Source organism: Xyrauchen texanus, chromosome 18 (assembly GCF_025860055.1).
Source record: "Xyrauchen texanus isolate HMW12.3.18 chromosome 18, RBS_HiC_50CHRs, whole genome shotgun sequence".
NCBI lineage: Eukaryota > Metazoa > Chordata > Actinopteri > Cypriniformes > Catostomidae > Xyrauchen > Xyrauchen texanus.
In genome coordinates, this window is record NC_068293.1 from 11,295,054 (window position 1) to 11,313,478 (window position 18,425).

At 38.8% G+C, this 18,425-nt stretch overlaps 1 protein-coding gene across 1 annotated transcript in view; it reads right to left on the bottom strand.

Moving 5' to 3' along the window:
- LOC127658568 (collagen alpha-2(IV) chain-like) overlaps positions 1 to 18,425 on the bottom strand; it is a 165,951-nt gene that overhangs the window by 89,524 nt on the left and 58,002 nt on the right. Inside the window, exon 4 of the mRNA XM_052147928.1 lies at positions 8,946 to 9,026. Coding sequence (XP_052003888.1) covers positions 8,946 to 9,026 — 81 coding nt within the window. The remainder of the gene's footprint in view (positions 1 to 8,945; positions 9,027 to 18,425) is intronic.

Consider the following 18,425-nt stretch of genomic DNA (forward strand, 5'->3'; position numbering starts at 1 on the left):
CAATGTCATATATATCTTAATGCAAATATTAAGTAATAATTTACAATCAGTTTAAGATTTTCTAAATAATTTCTTGGTCTTTTCGTACAGCATCTCATAAGAGTCTTATTTTAAAAGACAGCATTCTATTTTGAGTATGTCCTTGTCAGGTCTGTGCTAAAAAAAAAAAACAGAAATATTTACTTTTACTCACTCATTTACTCATCTAAACCCATTTGCTGTTACTTTTTCTTGGAACATAAAAATTAATTTTTTTAAATTTTTTATAGTGAGCAGGAGCTGACAAGCTTCAAAAAGGACAAATAATATAAAGCACTACAAAAGGTTCATTATAAAGACATCTTATAAGTAGCCCTTATGACTTGTGCAAGATATTCCAAGCTTTCTGTGCCATAAAACAGCTGGACTACTTTTATGATATTTTAATAATATTTTTATTTTTGGATCTTGACAGCGGTGGTCAATATGAACTGTTTTTGCATGGAAAGCATTGAAGCGTTAGGGTTCTTAAAGAAAATATTAAGATTCTACCCGGGGAAAACTCAATGAAGAACAACTTGAGGTCTGTAATTAATTTTGTGTATTTTCTTTTTGCCCAAAAAAAAACGTGTATCTATTAAAACCAAAAATTATTACATTTTGGGCCTTTCTAGTATTTAAAGCCTTTATTCAGAAAATTATTACATTCAGCACCTTAAAAATTAAGAGGAATTAAGAGGCCCATTACACCCGCGACCCCCACCCCCAAGCGCAAGCGTAATTAGCTATTTTACTAATAAGTAGTTCTTCCATGTAATGCACAGCGTTGGGATTGCCTGCAATGACAACAAGCTCAGTCCGATGATGCTGTGACACACCGCCCCAGACCATGACGGACCCTCCACCTCCAAATCGATCCTGCTCCAGAGTATAGGCCTCGGTGTAACGCTCATTCCCTTGACGATAAACGTGAGTCCGACCATCACCCCAGGTGAGACAAAACCTTGACTCATCAGTGAAGAGCACTTTTTGCAGTCCTGTCTGGTCCAGCGAAGGTGTGTTTGTGCCCATAGGCGACATTGTTGCCGGTGATGTCTGGTAAGGTTTGATATTCGGATGTACAGATCCTGTGCAGGTGTTGTAACAGGTGGTCTGCTACTGCGAGGATGATCAGCTGTCCTTCCTGTCTTGCAATTTATTGCCCTGGCCACATCTGCTGTCCTCATGCCTCCATGCAGCATGCCTAAGGCATGTTCACGCAGATCCCAGGGACCCTGGGCATCTTTCTTTTGGTGCTTTTCAGAGTCAGTAGAAAGGTCTCTTTAGTGTCTTAAGTTTTTATAACTGTGACCTTAATTGCCTACCGTCTGTAAGATGTTAGTGTCTTAACGACCATTCCACAGGTGCGTGTTCATAAATTGTTTATGGTTCATTGAACAAGCATGAAAAACATTGTTTAAACCTTTACAATGAAGATCTGTAAGTTATTTAAATTTTTACAAAATTATTTTTAAAATACAGTGTCCTGAAAAAGGGACGTTTCTTTTTTTGCTGAGTTTATAATAAGTAGTGCTGTCAGTCACAAATTTTTTATCGAATTAATGACATAAAAGGCTCCCAAAATATAAATTATTTAATATATAATTATAAAATTATTATAAATAATTATAGTATATATATATATATATATATATATATATATATAGGGCTGGGCGATATGGCAAAATATATTATCATGATATTTTTTTCCATATTGATCGATATCGATATTTGTTACGATATATAATTTAATAATGCAGCCCGTTTGAAAAGTATACTGATAATGATGCCTGAAGAAACCAGAAGGTTCAATAGTTGTTGAACTATATAGTTTATTAACATAAATAAATAACAATGCAAACATTTAACTGTGCAAACATGGATTGGTTGAGAATATATTTTGTTATAAAAGAATATTGATAAACTTTAAATCTAAATGTTAACATTTTACTTTTAGCAAACATGCTTTATCTGCCTTGACAAAACAATGCAAGTTAGCTTGCCTTGTAACTTATTATAAAATATAAAACTAAAAGCTGTGACTACAGTACTATCACACGTTAGCATGTTGGGCAAAACTTGTGGACGGAGTAACATTAACATGGGCCCACATTTTCATACTCTCGGTGTGGTCGCTGGGATGGTACCTTTTCAGGTGACCGAAAGGTTTGTTGTGTTTCCCGTCTTGGTTATCACCGACCGACGGCATATTTTGCAGACCGTCTTTATTTGCGCGTCGTCGCTTTTCAGATATCCAAACCACTTCCATATAACTGACGTCTTGTTACCTTTTTTGTCAACAATTTCCTCAGCTTTGGAAGATAGTTCGAGTTCACTTTCACCGTCGCTTTCGTGTTCGTCGTTTCCACTCATTTTTTCTTTACATTCACTTTCTTCACTGCCGGTAGCTCAAACAGTGCTCTGCTAGCAAATGGGCGTGTACTTAGACGCACAAGCCAAAATCTGCGTTCTGACTGGCTGTTGTCCGTTTATTTCTGCTTTGTAATAGGCTGTTAGGTCTATCCATATCGAGTAAACATGTCAAAAATTATCATCGTAGTCTAAATAAATATTATCGCGATGCCATATCGAGATCGTTTTATCGCCCAGCCCTATATACTGTATATATAGAATATATATATTCTATTTATAATTTTATATATATATATATATATATATATATATATATATATATATATATATACATTAAATATAATAATTCAGATGATTAAAATGCATTACATTACATTATTGAGGCAGACAAGTAAAGCATGGATTTAAGGATTTAAGGACGCTGTGTCAAGTTAAATGTAGTTTGAAACATCTTTATACCCCTGAATTCGGTCTTGCATTCTGTCCAGCTGTGTTTGATTGCAAGATTCAGTCCTCATCTTGAGATGTCTGTAGTCTCTCCCTGTGTCTCAATCAGCTCCCCCATCTCCCTATGCCATGTATCAGTATAACATGAACACGAAGTCGGGCACTGGAAAGGGTGTTCATCGACTGAATATTGGGAAACTTATGACTCACGTTAACGAGCTAGCACATTCAAGCACAGCTGTTATTAATCAGCACCACCGCTGTATAAATTACACAATCATTAATTTTCAATGAAGATATTCAAACTTTCTGTTTTTTTTATAACAAATAAATGGCATAAATAAAGGAATAGAAATATATAGGAGTGCATTTTAAACCTTATTTTAACAACTGAAATATATAAAAGATTATTTCACTTGGTAATTATGAATGAAAGACATTTCAAATAGCATCTATTTTAAAGAGAAAACAAGGCTTGGACTTCATAGTTTTACTTTTAGGCTCATCATCTAATGACTTGAGAGACTTCAGAAGACTGGTAAGGGAACATAGTGAGCAATTATGCTCCCTGGTTTTTAAGGTGCATTTTGGGACTTTTTTAGGAGCGAACGTTTCAGTGGACTGAAACGATTTTGCGAATGAGACAGACCTAAAAATGGCTGACTCCCTCATCAGTGCCCTGACCACTGAGCTAAGGAGCTGATTGAGATGCACCCTGTAAGTGTGGTTTGTTGCCTCTTCAGCTGCACGTCTGTAAAGTTACATTTGCGCTTACTGCCCCCTGCTGAAAACATGAAGTTTGTACTTTAAGCTTGAGTTGCTCTAGTAGTAGAAATATTCCTTTTCACGGTCCGGGGGCATGATTATGGTCTGCACTTATATAGCGCCTTTTTTTAATCTTAGCGGTTACCAAAGAGCTTTACACAGTGTCCCATTCACCCATTCACACACTCCACCAATGATGGCAGGGATGCCATGCAAGGCGCTAGCCTGCCACTGGGAGCAACTTGGGGTTCAGTGTCATATTAACCACAGGGAAAAAAAAATCATTTAATACTAGAGTCTGATTGGTTTGTTGTGCCTCCCACTAGAAGTTACAATGACAGGATTATAGTGTCTTTTATGTGGGGTCAAATCTAACCTCTCCATAAGAGTAATTACTGCTGTTTAGAGAGCCCAAATACCAGGCCCCCCCAACACAAAAGCAAATAAATCTCTTTCAAGTCTTTGCCCAGTCACATCTTGTCCTTAACTCAGCCTACAATGCTCCTTTTGTCAAATGTGTTCTCTTTAAATCTAAAATGGATGTGTTTTTCAAGAGTCATAAAATGAATCGAAGGCTGTATATGGAAAGGCCATAGGCAGAGTAAGTAAGGGGCGAAATTTAAAGAAAATAATAGTCTTTTGAGCTGATCAACAAAAGAAGAAGAGTTTCTTTCATTAACGAGACATGAGGAAATGGGGATGTAATTCGGGAAATATGAACTTGTGATGCTTTTTTCTAAACTGAGAGGGGAAAGAGGGCGACAGTGGAAACCTCCAATAATATGCAATATACATAAATGCAAAGGAAACTCTAACAAAATATCCCCTAAGATTCCAAAACTCACAACAGCTTCTGAAACAATGTTGGATCCTTTAAACTAGAGAGGTTGAGACAAGTGTTTGGAATTTGTACTTGTGTTCTTAACCTGTTTCTCTTAATATTTTTAAGAAATGCTTGTTTCTTGCTGACTCAATGGACCAGATTACAAATTGCAGTCTTCATATCAATGGCAGGTAATTTGTAGAAAGAATAAAGGAACCATGGAATGTTCTTGATCAAACAGACATTGACAGCAAACAACCAGATCAAGTGATATTTCCTCTGAGACTGAGAAAGGAAAATTCAAGACCTCTACTGCATGCTCTCTAAAACAGACACAAGGAAGTCTATGAAAAGAATTTCAGGATGCAGAACTTATTTAGTTCAGAGACTGATCCATTTATAGAGAAGTTGCTTTTTGCCTGCAGCTAAAAAAAGACAATTGCAATTGCAAGGGCAAGTGTGTCTCTTTCCCACCAATGAGAAACTATCATAAGAGCCAAAAAAAAAAAAAAGATCTGCAGTTATGCATTGTACCAAACGTCCGGTCATGTATTTTACTTCCTGTTAAACTAAGGGCATGTGTGTTTTTCCATAGTGTCCTGTCTGAATGTCTCTTATTCAAAATAGTGATGTTTTATCCTTCTATTTTCCATTTTCTTTATTGCTGCAATTATTTTGTGGAGCTGTTTGTAATTGACATTGTAAGTTGTTATTGGCATTGCTATTTAAAAAAAGTAAAGTAATACTTAGCTAACATTTATATGTTTCTAAAATATATTAGAAGTTTATGGAATTGTTAGGAAGTTTAACAAAGATAAGATTGAGAATGTGACTCTTTAAATCTGGCGTGTTACCATCAATGTAAAATCCCCATGTCAACATCTGAAAGCACTGTTGATTGTTGGACAGAATGTGACCCACAAGAAAACAGATACAAACTGTTGCCAAAACTGGAAGGTTACAGATATATCAAATATGAAATTCTTAAATCTTACAAGATAAACAGACAAGGTAATGTATCTATATTGCACCATCCGATAACCTTATAATATTAATTTGATTATTTGTTACTGATACAAATACCTATGAAATACCTGAATAAACCAAAAATATTGTTCTATTGCTGTTGTGTTATTTCATTCAATAAAAATAACTATTTTAAAACTGTTATAAGACCTGAGAAAAATAAAATAAAAACAGCAAAAGTTCATTTTTAATAATAGCAATAGTTCTAAACCTTTTAATGCTGAAAACAATCGACACTGCGATAATTACACATTTTGGTTTTGGGTTTATGTCCCGCTGGCCTCACATGTCAAGGCTGGACAACGAGGACCACAAGGGACCCAGTGGGAGACGTGAACTGTGTCCAGACATCTGAGGCTCTTTTCTCCCCATAAACATTATTCATGAACTTCAAACTGAGGACATTATGAGTGGAAAAGTGTGTGTTTGGCTTAAGTAAGATAATGAAAGATCCTGATAGACAACAAATTAAAGAGCCCACTAACATTGAAAACTACAAGCTACACGTTTCAGAATAAAATATAGTGAGGTTTAGGTTTCTTCGTAAAATATTTCCTGTACTTGAGTATGATGTGAACAAGTTTCACAGCTTTACAGCTAGATTTTTTTTTTTTTTTTTTTTTTTTTAATTTAAGCCCATATCCACATTGCTAGTGTTCTGGGTGGTTGTCAGGGTGTTGTAAATGTATGGGGTTACCACAGTGTTTTGAGTGATTTTAGCACATTACTATAAAGTTGCTATGTATGTTCTGGGTGGTTGCTAGTTGGTTGCTTACAGTAACAAGTCAGAAGAGCCCACTTCCAAGTCTCTATGATATTCTGGTCAATTTTTGACTCCAATATGGTCCTTCCTTCAATGATATATCTAAGAGATTTTTTCCCCCACCCATTTTATCTTCTCTCTAATGAAAATCCATGGTCTGATAGTTTAGAATAGTAATGCACACCTCTCCTCAACAAGCCACACAGGAATGAGGTATCACTCATGTTCAAAGTGCAAATAGTGTGGGACTGGTTATGCATCAAAATGTAATCCATACACCCTGTCTACACCAGACGCGAGCAGCGTGTCACATCAAAACCAGTAGAACCCCATTATAATCAGTGATGCTGTCTATACTGTGTAAAGACCATCCAGCCGTTGCATCTCGCCAAAATCCTTGACCTTAAAGCCCAAAGTATACTTTGGTTTTAACACTTAACATGTGCATAGAGTCGATTGCTCAGGCTTTCCATGATTTGACAATGTAATCATACAAGGGCGGTTGGCACATGCACGCTACGACTGCTATGGGACACTGGACCCTATGTCTTCAGGAGTTAAGACCCATAAAGATGTCTTTACAGTACTTCAGGCTCAAGTTTTACAAATGCTGGTATCCACCTTCATCTTCTGTTGTTTATAGATGATTACTTTGCACAATCTTCGTGACAGCAACACTCAACGATGAGTGTTGCCACCTTGTGGACCCACTAATTAGTGCAAATAATTCCAGCATGTGCATACTGCGCGGTTAGAAAAATCGGGGAGCATGTGTTCAGTGCTAAAGCACTCGAGCACTCTGCTGATGACGAAATTTGCATCACATGTGTGAAGATGGAGCGGTCTAAATCAGCATTTGACGACTGGATGACCAGAGATAATTTCACTGTTAAGGTGACACAGGACGAACATATCACTGTGCAATGTAAACTATGCCTTTAAAAAGGTTAATATCTTGTCAACTGCGAAGGATTCAACGTCAAATTCAAAGAAGCATATGAGGGTATGTTAAATTTATTAACTTAACTCCTGACGAAAACATTTTAATTATTATTTGAATTATCACTCTGTGTGAAATATAAACATGTGACACTGTGTGTTTGGAAGTATTATGCCAATTAAATGCATCAAAATGCTCAAATACACATAATTTCATATTCACAATGTGATCCAATTAGCGCCGTAAAAATTTTTTTAGTTTCGTGAATTGCTTATATACTCGGCTTCAAAAATGTGAATGAATGCATTTTATTTTAAGTGATACTTTTGAGGCCGTTTTTGGTCTGATCTCTTACCACACATGGATGCCGTTTGTAAAATGGCAAAATTTCATGACCACGTTTGTGTAACATGTTCTAGAAACTCCTGTAATTAATGCAAGTGACATCAAATATAGAGTTAGGTTGGAAGTAATCCCAAAGTAATGTGATTACCTCAAAAATTTAATCTGCGAGATCTGCGAGAATTACAATTCAGAAGTTATCTACCCAGCACTGCAAGCACCTCAAATAATGTGGTAGAGTTCCTCATTAGCTGATAACACAACCATGTTGCTGTTGTGCATTAGTAGTATTATTCATGTCTGAAAAGTAAGAAAACTGCTTGTATTGATCTATAAAACACAATGAATTTAGCCTATATAACTGAATGTCATATTAAACAGAAATATTACTTTTCAGTTAGATGTCAAGTACATTTGAAATACAAGCAGGGAGTGTTTATCTGCCATTCCTTCCTTTGTGTGTATTCATTTTTGTTTAACAAATGGAAAAAATGCTTTTGGAATGAGTACGCTATATCCTCACAGCCTTGGCACTTTTAATATGGCTCCATAGAACAATCAAACACCTTTTCCTGCTGCTATATAGTGTAGGGTAAAAGACAACCAAACTGAGATCTTAAACTATACTCACAAGGACCTTTGCATCCTGATGTTTGCTAAGGAATGTATTTCCTCTCTCTCCCACACCCTCAGTAAGCATCTTTAATTTCACCACAAATGAGGAGAGGTCACAGATATGGTGAACAAACAAACTATGCCTTTTACAGTCAGCTACACTGCCCACAGAATTATTACGACAGTTGGATTGTGAATGTTTGAGCATGTCCAATCTTAATCCGATTGGTTTCATTCAATAAAATCACGGATGACACGGAGGTTGTGATTTAAAGTCCTAAGTTTAATGCCGTCGTACCTCTCAGGCCTAGTTGAACTTGGTCCATACTAAAAGTTAGTGTAAAAAAAAAAACTGACTTTTTGTGTGTCTCTTTTACACTTTTAAATCAATAAACATTGATGTTTAGTCTAATTCGTTAGACCCGTATTCACAACACCCTTGAAATGTCTTTGCTTTTTCTTCACTGATCATTAGATCTCTGTCCCTCCAATAGAAACAATTGGAAACATTGTGATGTTTAAGAGCAGGGGCTGGAGACCTTAAGATCATCTAACAGTATAATATTACTGATTACTGAAGGTGCATGTGGGACTAAATCAATTAACTTCAGTCGCCAAAGTAATGTAAATCCATTGGTAGAAAAAACTATTGCATGCTGTTTCCTGCTTGAATCTATAAGATTGTGTGATCCAATTGGTTTTTGACCAAATATCTGATAGTTTTGCATTTTTGTGTTGTACATTTCCAAAGGCAAATCCATCACAGAAGCATTTGATGGTTGAAGAAACATTTCATTGATGAGGGCTGGGATAGAAGGCTGAAACATACTTACCCTTGCACCCTTCTCAGGGTAACACTGACATCCCCCACTGCAGTCTCTGCCTCCACATGGTCCACTGGACTTCTTAACTCCCTATTATAGAAAGAAAAGGTGGGAAATACATTGTTAGTATGGCATAGAGATTCTTGGGCTAAAACAGCAGATGTTTAACCTGTAAAATAGCAAAAATCCTTTGATTTAAAGCATATTGAGCTTTGCGTATAAGATACATGAATGCTGAAACATTGTGATGTTATGCTACAGGCAATATCGTGGCACTGTGGGTTTTTTCTTGATGTAAATCCCCACCACATTTCGAACACACACTCAGGACTCTACAGCTGTACATGCTCAAAAAGTGTCACTCAATACTTCATAGTCCCCTTTGAAGCAGACTGATCAATCATCATTGCAGAAACATTTAGGACATGAGACAAGATAATTTTCAAAGAGATTCATGAAGATTTAATATATGTACTAAAGGTACAACAACTGTCAACATATGTAAGTAAAGTATCACTAACTTTCACAGGCACAACGCAATGACATTGTAAATTGTGGTAAATGTAAAAATTAAAATAAATAAAATAAATATGTGTCAATATCAACACTGCAAAATAACATTCTGCATTTTTGTCATGTTTTAAGTAAAAAAAAAAGCAAAACTGTGTATGATTATAAGCCATGCTTTCAAAGAATATATCTATTAGCATAACATTTTTGCTTTGTTTTAAGCATAAACCTTTTTAAATCAATTTTTTTATTATATATTAACTAATGAGTTAAGAAAATTAAATGAAAATAAAATAAATCCTATGCCATTAGATTTACCGGTACCTTGTTTTAAGGATATAAACAAGACAAAATACAGATAAAGAAAGTATTATTTTTCAGTGTGGGAGAAGCAAGTTTGAAAGTCCATTCTATGTATAATGAAACACTCTTCTTTCAATGTGTACTAGACCATATTGTTCTAACTTTAATGCCAACTAAGGCATTTCAACATAAAGACAAGTTGAGCATTAACAGCAATTCATTGACAGTTTGCAAATGAATATTACAGAGCTAATAACTAAGATTTCAGAGTTCAGTGTTTTTTTGAGTGACTGTCTTTGTAAGGGGGGGACCTTATTTTTAGAGGGCCCCATTCTATGACGGCAGCACCTCCTCTCACTCCTACACAGTGAAATTACATACTATTGAAGCAGCCCTGTGTGTCCATTAAACCATATGCCACATCACTCCTTCAAGTGCTAAAATAAATAAATAAATACAAATAAAATAAATGTCTGCTTTATTCTTGCTGTGTGACAAAGTTTCTCAGAGACATTATGTCTTGTTCCTCTGATATGAGCTGTTGGGCAAGCAATAGACAAAGGTTGCATTGAGCCTCCTGTCCCAAGACACAAATAATTCATTTTTATTGAAGGTCCTCCATCAGAATAATTCCCTTCATTTCAAATATGAATGCTGCAGAGCAGCATTTTATAATCAATTCCACTCATTTTAAGCAGTTACATATTAAATATTGATCAAACACTTAAAATATTAAAGCAAAACAGAATTGTACAAATTAAGGAGGAAAATCACAACACACAAATCCGCAAACAGATTGGCTCGTCAATTCAATCCGTCCTGTGCAAAATTTTTAGTTGTCAGAAAATGCAGATATTGTCTTGAATAAATTTAAGCATTACAAGCTTGTAGTATTCACTCACTAACATTTAAACAAAAATTTGTGAGTTGACTAGTCCACTAGTCTAAAAAGGTCTTTAGACTGTTTTCCTAAGGTTTCTTCTTCTGAAAACAGTCACAAAAATATGTTTATGAAACCAATTTATAATACTTAATCTATTCCAAATCTGACGCTAAATTCTGCTGAAAAAGGCCATTTATCTGCCATGCATTATAATCACTGTACATTAAATATACAACATGAAACACATTCACTGAGTCAACGTTAGCGAATACAGGCATATTTATTGAAAACAAATGAATGAATAATGCATGACCAATAAAGAAGCTCCAATAGCCTGTTCTAAAAGTAATTCACCAAGAAAATGTTACTTAACTTATTAAAACAGTCAGGACATTGTTGAAAATAATTAAAAGGTAAGCCAAATCTACGAGAGAAGAAACAATGCGCTTAAAAGTTGTGCTTATTTCATGACATGCATTAGCCTATGATCTGATATGACAGCTGTTCAGTTAAGAACATAAACCAAAAACAGATGAAAAGAAACAATGAAAAAAAAAGCTGTAGGATAGAAAAAAATAGGCCTGTGAGAAATGAGTTTACAATAAACTCAATGTATTCTAAACATTACGTGCACACAGGATAAAATACATTTTATTCTGATTGTTTAATCCGTTAAGCGGTCAGCACATCATTGAAAATAGCCTTCTTAATCAACAGGGTAAAAAAATGTGCATACCTAGCCTAAAACAGTCATTTTCTAGGCTGCTTACTCAAGAGCATACATTTTTGTTTAACCAAATTATCATGTCAACATGGTCCGGTGAAAGAAGAAGCAAATTTGAAAACATCCATAGTACCTTTCAAGTCAACGTTTTAGAAATCTGCATCCCGCACCACCACCGAAGTGATTACATAGCTACTTTGCCGAGTTTTCTTGTCTTTTGAGAGGGCATTTTCCAGAGCGCACCGCGAGTGAGAGAGGGAAGAAGCATGTGCAGCCTGAGGTTAAATGAAACTCTGTACACATCTGCTCCAGATATCCTCTTTTTAAAATAGTATTTATATTTAAAATGTGCAAGATTAACATGATAGTAATTTAAGCACAGCCTTTGTAAAAATATAAAGCCAAATGTAAATGTGTAAAAATGTTGAACAGGTTAATAGGAAAAAATATTAACTGACTAGTAATTCCAGTGTCGACATGCAGCATCTGTACTGTTTAGTTGACTAGCCAACTAGTCTCACACATCCCTAATTGTTTTCTTATATTGTCTGCATTCAGAAGATTTGGAATGGGACACAGCAAATGCATGGGCTACTTTTATGATACATTTAGGTGCTTTCTTAAGCTTTAAAGTGAGTCATTGAGCATGTTTACATACACTTTCTTACACCGAATATGCTTAATAAGGCAACAACATGTGTGATCATGTAAATGCATTAAATTACTTTTCTTTATCAGGTAAGTTCATAAACTGCACAACAGTTAACCGATCGACAGATATATATTTTTGCCCATTACGCAGTTTTTGCGTTGCATGTAAACACCTAAAAACGCAAGCAGGCTCACTGGAGTAAACGCATATTTGCGCAGGCCCCGGGGCCAGCTGTGTGCCAACGTATTCGTGCCGAGCAGGGACTCAGCCAGGGAGTATCATAGCGAGCAGTGGGAGGATTCCTGGGAAGCAAACAGGTCTACCTGTGTATCACCAAATTGACTCCAAATCAGCGGAACGACCTGGTGGTGGAGTCTCCATTATCCTCTGAGAATCACCTGTCATGACAGTGCGTCCACTGCATGATTATGTTCGCCTGGGATGTGAGTGGCCTGCAATGACTTCAGTTGCTGCTGACTCCAAAGGAGGAGATGGCAGGTGATTTGCGACATGCGATTATATATGCTACCGTCACTGTGTTGCAGAGTTTCCGCTAGAAAAAATGGTGCCGGTCACAGGTTTCGTTTTACGGACATTTTGAGGATATGCTGGTCAAATATATCGCCTCTTAATTAGTCAAGTTGAGGAAAACTGGAGGCAGTCTATGTAACTTAAAAAATGACATAATCAGGCCGTATAGAATGCAACATATTATTATTAGCTTAACTTTCAAATAGACGAAAAAAAAAACATGAACGTCCGATTGGTGTCAATCAACGGCAATTGTTTTTTACTGTGGTTTCACACACATTCACTTTTTGAAACATTGAGGCACGGATGTACCTAATACAAATAAATAAAACATCTCCAGTTAACTAGCAGATCATTCATTTAGTCTGTTATTAAATAAGAGATCTAGCGCTAAAATCTGTTGTTTTTTAAATCAAGCTGAGCGCTCGTGTCCGCTGCTATCAGTTGCATGGATGACGCGCTGCGCGAGTCGCGCAATCTTCACTAGGACGCGCGTTTCAATCTATCGCCGTTGCGGAGACTCTCTATTAATTCCGGTGAAATCACAAAATAAAATGCACACAAACGTGTCCCTGCTTGATATAGACTGTAACCATGCACTGATGAACATAGGCTATTCAGTTTTGATGATAGAGAAAAAAACTGCACGAATGCGCGGATTAGAAGCACTGATCTATCTATAATGAGATGTTCCTGATTCACCATCGTCTGGCCTCTGAAAAAGCTTTTAAAGCTAGTCTGCCTGGGCCTGGCCATATTTGAAACGTCTCACTCAATCGTTCGTTGTTTAGGTCTATATTGCAGCCGTTTTAGGCGTGCGCTTTATTTGAAATGCAGCATGCGATGTTGTTTCATAACTTTCAAACGACAGAGCCTGTTCCTTTATAACATAGCAAGAGATCGGTGTATTTTTGCTTTATACATTTTAGGCTTATTCTCAAATTCAGATTGTGTTAGGGGGACGGGATTATTAGGCAATTTTAATCGGACAATTTGACCGGAGAGATTTAATTTTGTCGGACATTTAATTTTTTTACCGGCCAATGTCCGGTAATTACCGGACAACGGAAACCCTGCTGTGTTGTCCGTCCAGACTAACACGTGCTTGCCCTGGATCAATGGCCGAAACCTCAGCAGAGCCAGCAATACCGCCAGCAATTCGAGGCAGTTTATATACCAATGTAGTTGAGAGCCTATCCAGGAGCTCGAGGCTGTGTGCCCATTGCAAACGGCACCTCAGCCTGACCTGGATGCATCTGTTGTGACAATGATGCTGGAAGCATGAAAGAATGTACTTCTGTGCCAGCATTTAGAACGGGAGCTTGCGCAGGTCGCGATTCAAAGCTCACGGGTCTAAGATTGGCTTTTTTTTTTTCTCGGTATGACGATCTCGGCTGGAGGGACAGGTTCTATTGCGTCCTTCCCTAGATTTCCGCATGCAGAACAGTGGCGTTCTTGTCTACTAGTGAGGCAGAACAGATGCCACTGAACCTTGGCAGGCACCTGGCGAACTAAATCACATAACAGTCGGATCATCTTGATGAGTCAGCACGACTGGTTGGAGAGGGCTAGCTATGCCTCCAGACTCCGTGAAAGTGGAACCAAGGGGACAATCACCTTTGACATACCTGCTGATTGGGCCTTGTGGCAGGACGGAGCTAATGTTGCCACATTAAGAGTCCAAACTCATGGCTGAAAGAGCACTTAACTTACCTTGCTCCACGTACCACCATAGGACCGGTCTGCGATGGGAGAGGAGTCTGGGCATCCTTGTGGTGCATCACATACACCTGGTTTTGTGTATGTGTGTCGCAGCTGGTTGTGCGTAGGCGGGGGACTTTCGTCTACAGCGCCCCTGCTACGAGTGTTCGATGTACGGCTGTCGTGACAATGACAGCCGTAGACATCGAGTGTGTGACCCAGAGAATGAGGAAACTGCTCGTCTTTTGAATGAAAGTACCAGTGCCCCTTGGGCATGTGGCAACCAAAAACTCTCCTCCCAGCCCTCCACCGAGGTATGAAGTGGTCTCTGTACCACCTCCTGGTTGACAGCGGGTCTCCTCACCTCTGGGTCGCCCATCTCAGGGACTCTTCGAAGCCCTCCTTTGGTTATTACAGTGGTTTTCAACCTTTTTTGAACGCAACCCTGACCTCTTCATGATCCTCTTAACGCCACCCCCCTAAAAAAAACAAAAACACTTCAGAAATACTATTACAGCCAAACAATTGCAACACTGATACCTGAAGCCTGAGTTTTTGGTAAAAAAAAAAAACTGAAACAGAAGTTTCTTATTGTATTTAAACGACATGTAAAAGCCTCAAGTTAAGTAATATTGTGTTTAGAAAAAAAATGCAAAAACACATGGATTGTTTGAAAGGTATTGCAAATGTATTTAGAAATTCAAACAAATTCAGGCTCACATACAAAATTTTTTAAGATGAACCAATCACGTGAACAATAACGTAACTAACCTAAATGGCCAATGAAAAAGCAACGGTCATTCGCGCACTCAATTAGGCAATATATACTAGGCTTCAAATTTGAATAGCCTACAAACGGTCATTTGATTTCAAATGACGAACAAAGACGACAACAGCTCGGCCATCTGAACTGAACCGAAGAAAAAACGACGTCAAAAACAGCCACTTTTTTTTATTAAATATGGTCATTAGTGCGAGCCCTGAGCACTAATTATGCGCATAATTATGTATTCCGCGTTATGTACAGAAAAAGCCGGTGAAAGCGCGCCTCTATTTTGCGCTGAAAATTCTCCGCCTCTTAAAAGCATGTGTAATTTAGGATGCCGGCTCTCCTGGCATATCCTCCTGGTGAAGTGGCAACAGTAATCCGAGCAAGACAAAGACATAGGCTAAGGAGAAGAGTTGAAAAGATTTTTGCGCAGGCCGCCTGTTGAGTACCTCTGAGTAACGCCCCCCATTTGTGCCTGAGCGCCCCCCTCTCTGCTGCCTCGTTCACACCGCCCCCCAACACTCTCCAAATGCCCCCGTTGAGAAACGCTGGGTTATTGGCACCAAACGAGGCACAGGAGGCATCAACTACCTGAGGGAGTCTCTACGCTGAGGCCGAGACGTCGGCTCGGGCTGTGGCGGAGCCGATGTTGCTGCCGCAGATGGACGCCCTTTGCGATGAGCAGATGGGGTACTGGATCTCAGCTGACTGTAGGTGGTGGAGGAATCAGGCCGGGGCAGGATGTGCTGGATCGCCTCCATCTGCTTCTTGACTGCCTAGAGCTGCTGGGTAAAATCCCCGGCAGTGTCGCCGAACAGGCCACTTTGAGAGATTGGGTCATCAAGGAGCAGACCTTGTTGGTGTCACTCATCTCTGCAAGGTTGAGCCACAGGTGGTGCTCCTGGACCACCATAGTGGACATAGCATGCCCGAGAGCTAACACTGTAACTTTTGTCACCCTGAGGACGAAGTCGGTCGCTGAGCGCTGCCCCTGCATCAATCCTGGGTCAGGACTACCCTTGTGCAGCTCTTTCAAAGCCTAGTGGGCCTGCAGGATGGCCATGGCATGCAAGGTGGAGGCGGCATGTCCAGCAGCACCGTAAGCCTTGACCGGCAAGGACGAAGTGAACTTACAGGCTCTGGATTCCACCAGTTGGCTGCGTTTTGTGGGCACAGGTGCAGCACAATCGCCTGCTCTACCTGAGGAACCTCTGTGTACCCCCTGGCCACCCCACCATCGAGGGTAGTGAGAGTGGAAGAACCCAAGAAACAGGACCGGGCAGAAAAAGGTGCCTGCCACGAATTCCTGAGCTCCTCATGCACCTCCAGGAAAAAAGGAACTGGGGCAGAGCGGGGCTGTGTCGGCGCATCGTCCAGCCGTGAATGCTTAGGGATTCACCCGGCGGAAATGCTCCCATTAAAGCCCCCAAATCGCTCCCAGCGCTAACCGCCGTGGCCTTGTACATGTAAGCAGAAAGAACATGATGGGGAGTGGCTGGAGTAGCTTTCTGTCTATGAAAGAAAGAAAGCCATGTTCGCAATGCTGCCATGGCCATGTTCTCGCAGTGAGAACATGATCCAGCCACAAACTCTGGCTCAGCGTGACTACGGCCGATAAACGTGAGACAGCGATCATGGCAGAGAGATAACGACCACACCCAGGAACTGCACATAAACGGAAAGGCATCTTTAAAAAGACACTCTCTGTCAGAGCTCACTCTTTTTTAGTGTGGCTGCTGAAGCACCCAGGGGCATTCTCTGCACTTATCTGTGGAAGAAGAGAGAACCCTCTGTAAATGTGCCTTATATCCAGCAGCTTGTACACTTTTAGAGGTGAATGTAACATCAGTGGGAAATCCGATCGGCTCCGAAGAACAAATCTGAATGAGTTGATGCAAGCCGTCTCCCATATGTCTGGGGGAGTTGCATATAAATTCAATTCGCCAATTCTCATTGGCCTTTTATCAAATATTGTGTTTAGGTCTCCCAAGTTCGACTCCTAGTGTCCCTACATTGACACAATGTCGGGTGAGTGACAGACAGGGAACTGAAAATAACTTGATTATTTCAAATTTCATGTAAATGCGATATTCGTACTTTTTCAGATTTTTTTAAATAAGCTGATTTTTGGGAGTTATCAGTGTATTGGTGTGCATGCAATCAGGCTCAATATCAAGTACAATTGTATCAAATAGAAAAACCAGGATATTCATTCAAATTTGCACTCAGCATAGTTCATTAAAAAATGCATATAGATCAATCACTGCATAGTTCAGGATTGGAACTGCTATTTATGATTTTCTCTGAGATGTTAATATTCAAAAAATGTATTTAGTAGCTCCAGAGAGAAGCAAAGGCACTGTCTTACAAGAGGTGGGAAAGATGAAGGTCATAACAGCAGAACACAAGTCATGGCACCCCAAACAATGACCGACTGCCCAGATTCTGTTGATTGCTAAATAGTTAATGATTGCAACAGATGATGACAGGACGATTGTGTTCTATCCTGTTCCACCCCACACTTTCCCCACACAAATGACCTTTTCCACCACTACCTGGAAAAACAGTTTCCAACAAGCCTGAAACAATGATCACTTGATTAGCATTTGTGTCTTTGGTGCATGGAAGCATCAGGTTTTCCAAATCAAAGATAAGTAAAAACTCGTAATAATAATACAGAAAGCTTGCATAGAGTTACGTGGATTTGCAAGCCTGTTATACCAGTGCTACAACAGAAGCTGCTGAAAAAAAGGTTTCATTTTGATGTAAGGCAACGTAAGCATCAGTCACCATTCTCTTTCATTGCATGAAAAATTAACTACAATGAAATAAAATAAAATAAGTACCCTGCAATGAAAGTGAATGGTGACTGATATGATAGCATATGGGTTTGGAACAACATTATAATTTTTGAGCAAACATCATTTGACTTCCAGACATGATGATTGTGGTTTTTCTCCATAGAGGTTGCGTTACGGAGAAATTCTACATAGTTCTCATATTTTGGAGTGGTGGTGGCATAGTGGCTAAAACACAGGGCTGTTTATCAGAAGGTCATTGGTTCGAGCCCCATGGCCACCACCAAAATGACATAAAAGAACCATAACACAATTAAATTAGTTCTGACTCGTGCATTTTATTCAAAGCCACTTGAAGACGTACAATAGTTCTGTGAATCACAAAAAGCTGTGTTTAATAAGTAAATATATAAAATGCACGCACAGCTCCAGCGCGTAAGTGAATGGCACTGCTCTGTTTACACACACGCGCCTATTTTTAGCCTTCACGTGGTGCGCAATATTTGAGCGCTTCTTACAAACAGCATCTCAGATGTAGATGCTCAATAATTCGATTAACTTATAATATGCATTTAGAATGGCACTGGAAGTGCATTTTTATCAGAATTTGAATAAGAA